The sequence below is a fragment of the Xenopus laevis genome, chromosome 7L, assembly GCF_017654675.1.
Source record: "Xenopus laevis strain J_2021 chromosome 7L, Xenopus_laevis_v10.1, whole genome shotgun sequence".
NCBI lineage: Eukaryota > Metazoa > Chordata > Amphibia > Anura > Pipidae > Xenopus > Xenopus laevis.
Window position 1 is genome coordinate 78,055,567 of NC_054383.1, and position 7,052 is coordinate 78,062,618.

General features: G+C 38.4%; 1 protein-coding gene across 1 annotated transcript in view; it reads left to right on the top strand.

Annotated features, from left to right (window-relative positions):
- esam.L (endothelial cell adhesion molecule L homeolog) overlaps positions 1-6,726 on the top strand; it is a 70,907-nt gene extending 64,181 nt beyond the window's left edge. The window contains exons 5-7 of the mRNA XM_018225732.2: positions 1,644-1,766; positions 3,228-3,369; positions 5,766-6,726. Coding sequence (XP_018081221.1) covers positions 1,644-1,766; positions 3,228-3,369; positions 5,766-6,228 — 728 coding nt within the window. The 3' untranslated portion in view covers positions 6,229-6,726. The remainder of the gene's footprint in view (positions 1-1,643; positions 1,767-3,227; positions 3,370-5,765) is intronic.
- Positions 6,727-7,052: the final 326 nt, after the last annotated feature.

Sequence of the window (7,052 nt, forward strand, 5' to 3'; positions counted from 1 at the left end):
GTGTAATGTGAATCAATGGAGGAATATACCTCTTCCTTAGGTGGCACAGGTTTTCTGGCTTCGGGAATTGGAATACAAGTTCTATGCTCTAAGACATATTAAGAAGTGCAAAAATACAAGTTCAGTTCACAAAGGTACTTCCACCTACACTTTCAAACTGAAGTTTGTAGCTAGCACTGGTTTACTGCTTACACCTGCTTCAAAGGTATTGTTTACCCTTAAATTAACTTTCAGTATGATTTAGATATTCTGAGACAATTTGTAATTGGCTTTTTATTCAGCAGCTCACCAGTTTGTAATTTCAGCATCTGGTTCAGCAACCATGCATTGATTTGAAAAAGAGACTGGAATATGAATAGGAAAGGGACTTGATAGAGAGTTGAGTAATAAAAGAATACATATGTAGCCTTACAGAGCATTTGTTTTTTTTAGATGGGGCCAGTGACCCCCATTTGAAAGCTGGAAAGAGTCAAAAGGAGAAGCCAAACAATTCAAAAACTATAAAAAAAAAAGCTGTTTAGAATTAACCATTCTGTAACATACTAAGGGGGTTATTTATCAAAATCAGAATTTATGTAATTATTTTCTGAAATATACTCCAACCAAATCCGCACGGGTTATTTCATCTTATCAATACATTTTCCAGAAAAACTCAAACAAATTGAAAATCGGACAAAAATTCTAATCGTTACTTTTGTCCAAAAACCACAAAATCTTCGGATTATTGCACAAAACCCAGATCAGGATATCTTTGGAACTTCTCCCACTGACTTATATACAATCTCGGCAGGTTTGAGATACCAGGTTTTCGTATTCTAAATTTTTTCATCCTCAGGGTATAATAAATCCTGAAAAATTTGAGGGTTTTTTTCCCACTAAAAATTTGGATTTTATAGTTAAAAAAATCATTTTTTTTGGACCTTAATAAATAACCCCTTAAAAGTTAAATTAAAGGTGAACCACCCCATGCTAACATGCAAAGTACAGAGAACAAGGATGCAATGGAGCCCAGGAATCAGTACCTGCCTTTAGAAAGTATTTTGAAATCTTTTCTGTGTTGCACCTATGCGAACAACTAACTTGCACCTAATAAATCACATAGTGATACTGTTTCTGTCAGCCATTCATACCAACGCTGAGAAAGAAAAAACAGGAGCAAAATTGCACACAATTTACTATTGCAGACTCTATTTAATGTCTGTAAGTTGTGACACACACAGTTTTCCAGGCACCTGCTTTTATGGTGAAATTTAGGGAAATAACTATATTGTTGATTAAAAAAAACAATTTGCATATGTTTCTAGATGTTATGTTATATCAGAGTCAATACTTATTGAACATATTAAATATAATAACTGCAGTATCATCGTGCATACTTTCTTTACAATTTGCCTGAATCTTGTTCAGATATACAGATCCTCTAGAGATCTGCCCCAAGACATATTCTTTGCATTTTTTTTAATTCACAGGACGCATGGTTATAATTGTATGGTTAGTGTAGATCTTTATAAAAAGGTAACTCTTATCAGAGCTCTATCTATAAATTGTGAAATATGAAAAGGATAAAAAACTGGAACTGTGATAAATACAGTCTATTATATAAGCAGATTTGTATAATAGGTTTTCCGTTTCATTTGTTTCAGATGCTGCAAAAGGAACGCTAAGCCTAATAAATCTTACAAGTGATTCATCAGGGACCTATGTCTGCACATCTAAAAATATAGCTGGGAGTTCATCGTGCAACATAACTCTGGAAGTGACATCATGTAAGTACAAAGATCCTCCATGATATGACTGTATTCTTTCTATGTGGTCTCACCAAAGTAGATGGAACAATTGCACACCCTTCCCCAGATCAGCCCGGTGCACAATCCCAAAGGATCCGGCAGCCTCACGTATGCTATAGAACAGAAGAGGATTGGCACACAGGCATTCAAATTGCAGTGTTACCTGTTCGTTTATTGTGCGGGGACACAATAAACGAGCAGGTAACACTGCAATTTGAACGCCTGTGTGCCGATCCTCTTCTGTTCTATGTATTCTTTCTATGTGGGACACTACTGCACTGTGATTACAATGTGGGGCTTAGTTCACTACTGCAACTCTGTAGCTGCCCAACATGCGCACACAAGTGCCACTTCTAACGAGAAGGAAATTCAAAATCACTTGGGATGCCAAAAGTTAGGCAGCCCCAAGTGATTGTAATCACTTCCCTGATGCCCCGGCTGGTGCTACTGTTAAAAAGAAAACCGTACCGTCCCAGGGTTCTTATCAACGAGCAACATAGAGCTATATTCTTCTGCTATTTCTTTCTTCAAACTCCCAGAGCTGATGCGCAGGAGAGTGAAAAAAGCAGTTTTTTTGTTAAAGTTCGGCTTTTCACTCAACTCTGAATGCACACCTGTATGAAGAAAGAAGAAGCAGGAAGAGGCTCACTCTGTGGTGTTCGCTGGAAGAACCCCGGGCCAGACAGTTTTCTGCTGAGAGGAGCAGGTAAGTGAATACAATCACTAAGGGGTGCCTAACTTTTGGCACCCCCTAGTGATTGTTTCTGTCCATCTCCTTTAATGTCTTTCTAATTCCTTTCACAAAGTAAATGTCAACAGTTGATTTACAAGGGATCATTTACAAAAAGTGCAATAAAGGATACATTGTTACAAATGTGCAGTTGCTTCCATCAAACGGGATGCAACTTCAACTTCCTTGTGGTGCAAATTTGTTGCGTCTAGTATTTTCGGAGAGGGGTATGTCACTTCCAGAGCTTGCATTCAAGATGGTGAGTCTGATTTACTGGGGGAAAGTAGACCAAATATACCAGGGTGGAGGAGGCAGCTGTAGTGTTCTCCAGTGTTATTGTGTGTTTTTGTACACCTTACAAAAAAGAGGCAAGAAGGCCAAATCAAGTGCAGTAGTGTGTTTGGACACAAGTACCTCATTTCGTCAATATCCTCTCTCTGTTATGTCCATTTTAAAGCACCAGCACTTACAGGTGTGTTGTAAATGACTCATACAGTGTTCATAACACTTTTGACCCTTATTTATTTATTTACCTGCTAATTCTCTTCCATATTAATTTATTTAAATATGACAGGTAAATGCTCAATGGCAAGATCAGCATGTGTATCTGCAAATATTAGTTTATTGTTTTTGATAAACAAGAGTATGTGTATATTGTAAGAGTAAGTGTATTTATTAGAGCTAACATTGATGTGGTTTGTATTTTGCAGATTCCAAAACAGCTGTCATTGTTGGAGCTGTTGTAGGATCCATTGTTGGCATCTGCCTTTTAATAGCATTGTTGGTTGCATTACTCTATTTTTTCAGAAGAAAGAAAAAAGATTTACAAGATGAAATAGAAAATGAAATCAAGTGAGTATAATTATATGTTTGTGGTTTCCCTGAAATTTTAGTACTTAGGCTCAAGTTTGTGCCATTGGCTCTCCATGCCTAATTGTAATACATGCACACCTTGATACTCAAGAACTTAAGCATGGTGCTTTATTAATAGCACTTTTATTAAGTAAACCTTTAAAATAAGTGAATGTAAAATTGATGATTGTGCTCTTCTAAAAGATTTTGCAATGTACATTCATTATTTGTTTTTATTCTAAGATATTAAGGGATATTAAGGGGTACTGTTAATATGAATGAATTGTGTTACAACAGTGCCACCTGCTGGTCAATTCCCCACCAGTCTGACCACCAAGTAGTCAAGGAAGTTGTCAGGAGAAAGAAAGAGACTGCTCTGATGTTCTTCTGCTTAGGAAAAAAAATAAAAACCTTTCTCAAATCTTTCCTAAGCAGTAGAACATCAGAGCAGCCCTCTTTCTTTCTCCTGACAACTTCCTTGACTACTTGGTGCTCAGACTGGTGGGAAACTGACCAGCAGGTGACACTGTTGTAACACAATTCATTCATATTAACAGTACATGTATCCCTTAATATCTTGAAATAAAAAATAAATAAATAATGAATGTTAATTACAAAAGTGCTTAAAACATTGTATATACTCGCGTATAAGCCGACCTAATTTTACTAACAAAAACTGGGAAAACATATTGACTCGAGTATAAGTCTAGGGTAAGAAATGCAGCAGCTAGTCAGTACCTGTGCCAACTTCCGTGATGCTGCAGCAGGCCAGCTAGTGAAAAAGTATGATGTGCCACCTGGGAGACTGGAGAGCTCAACTGTTCTGATGTGCTGTTGAACAGCCACGGTACCACGATGCGCTTGGTCGAAGTTGAAAGTTGCACCTAATAGAATGTACATGTGAGGACAGGTTACATTGGCTGCGTCCTGCCTCAAACATAGATTTTATGTGCAGGCACACTGCAGCCAATTGCTTAAGCGCATGGGAGGGTCCATCGTCGATCATGTGACAACAGGGTCCGCTCCTAGGCAGGCAGCAGCTCGGCTCCAACCAGAGAAGTACTGGCAGGCAGCTATGGACGGAAGCAGAATGATGGATACGTGAAGCGGTGAGCCCCCTGCGCAGAATGACGGATGTGTGAATCGGTGGGCCTACTGCTGCCAATTACATACTGGTGCAAAAGCGATCGTAGCACCCAGACGGACCAATTGGTAAGGTAATTTTTAACTGACTCGAGTATAAGCCGAGGTAGACTTTTTCAGCTTATTTTGGGTGCTGAAAAACTCTGCTTATACTCGAGTATATACGGTAACACCCTCATCAATTTTACATTCATTTATTTTAAAGGTTTACTTATCCTTTAATAGCATTTTTATTAATAGCATTTGAGGATCATTTTGGGATTGTATGCTTACTTATTTAATATAAAAAAGAGGCCTTCTGGAGTGGGGATTGTTATTTATAGTGCCAATTTACCGGTCTAGCCCCTTTATGTAGTATAAGGCACTGTTTGCCCAGGTGCAGTAACCAATAGCAGCCAATAAGAACATGTTAGAGTAGATCATGTGAAGTGAAGCTAAAAATATATTACAAGATCAACCAAATAGCAGCCATAAAAAAACACGTTAAACAATTTATCGACTAGCTGCTCAAGAAGATAAGAGATAAGAGGTAGTAGCAGTAACATTAGTGGTTATTATCATTTAGTTTGGGAATGGAAGGTTCCAGCTGGAGTATATGGGGAAATATTTATTTTATTCACTGACTGCTTATCAAAGTCCAGTGTACCTGATGCCTTTCTTAATTTTCATGGGGCAGTGTCTCATCTAAATGAATGCAGGTCCAACTATATATATATATATACACATACACACAAAACAGTTTCATCATACCAATGGTTGCCATTTAGTAATATGTATATGACATAGAGTGTTGTGGTGTCTATGCTTAGAATTTAAAATTCAAGTATATGTGTTTACATTTACATATACTGTATTAGTACATTTTATGCAACCTTCTAAAGGGAATCCCTCACCTATACTGCACTATAGGCTTAGTCAAACTCTGGATTTTTTGGCTGTTTGGAGTCTTATTTTAATGATGATTAGCTCTTTGTAATGAATTATTTACATGACTGTAATGCATGAATGTGGCGTCACAAATAAGTACTATATTTTGCTCGCCATGATAAATCTATAGCTCATGGTCTGCTTTCATGAGCAAAGCATTTTTTATGCCGGCCAGTAATCCATATAACCTTTAGTAAAGCTATAGCTTCATGTACAAAACTATTTAAGTTAACTATTATAAGTTTAATATAATCATTTGCATTTGTCATGTAAAAAAGTAAAAAAGTTATATTAGTACTTATATCATATCATTACTATTTTTACAGAGAAGATGCCCAGGCTCCAAAGTCACTTTCTTGGGCAAAAGGCAATGAGTCTGACATAGTTTACAAAAATGGAACATTGTCTTCGGTGAACACACAACGAGATCACAAATTATATCCATCAAAATCCCCCTCTGAAACAGCTTCTGTAATCACTGTGGCAGGAAGCAACATTGGCCATAAGCAGATTTACCCAAACGAAAGAGGAGGAGTCAAAAGCCCAACTCCAACACCCAGTTTATCAAGCCAGTCTTTACCAACATATATACCTCCGCAGAATGGCAACTATTTTCACCATCCCATCCCAACAAACCGAAGCACTCTCCAAAAGACAAATGGAGTAGGACAACCTGTTCCAAGAAGAGAACTGAATTTCCCATCTGGAGTCACACCTTCAAACCTTGTGAGAATGGGAGCTGTACCAGTTATGGTGCCGGCACAAAGCCAAGCGGGGTCACTGGTGTGACCAAATGCTAAGCACTTCTGCGTTTGTATGATACATTTGATCAGATGTTTACAGGTGTTATTACTCCTCATCCTATATTCAGGAAATATATAAAAGGGTTTGTTGATGCTTACAACATCCCAACAGACAGAATCAACCTAAGAGTATAACCTGTGGTGTGTGCATGGCTGCTTCCTAGGAAGAACTGCATCAGATTTTCTAGGAACAAACTGGATTCCATGGTTTTCTGTTTTGTACATTTATACTATTTTTGCACAGTATCTGCTTTATATTTGCAGCTGGAATATTTTTATACGTAATCCAAAGGAGCTCAACAAGCTTTTGTCTATTTAGCATTTTTATCTTACAGTATAGGTTTTGCACCTATTTATTGAGTTCTTTACTATGAAATGAGGTGCAAGCAAATTTTACAGCTTTTACGTAAACTGTAGTGATGGGCGAATTTGCGCCGTTTCGCTTCGCCGAAAAATTTGCGAAACGGCGCCGGCGTCTCGTTTTCGACGCCGGCGCCCGTTTTTGACGCCGGCCCCCGTTTTTCCGACGCCGGCCCCCGTTTTTCCGACGCCAGCGCCCGTTTTTGGCGCCGGCGCCCGTTTTTTGCGCCGGCGTCTGTTTTTCGAAAAAAAAATTTTTGACGCCGGCGAATTTTTACCGCGAATTTTCGCGGGCGTTTCGCGAATTTATTCGCTCGGCGCGAATTCGCGCCTGGCGAATAAATTCGCCCATCACTAGTAAACTGCACATTATGGGGATTATTTATCAAAGGTTGAGTTTGTGAGGTTTTTTTTCTACCTTGAATAAACTCAAAACTCCAATGTTCTCCT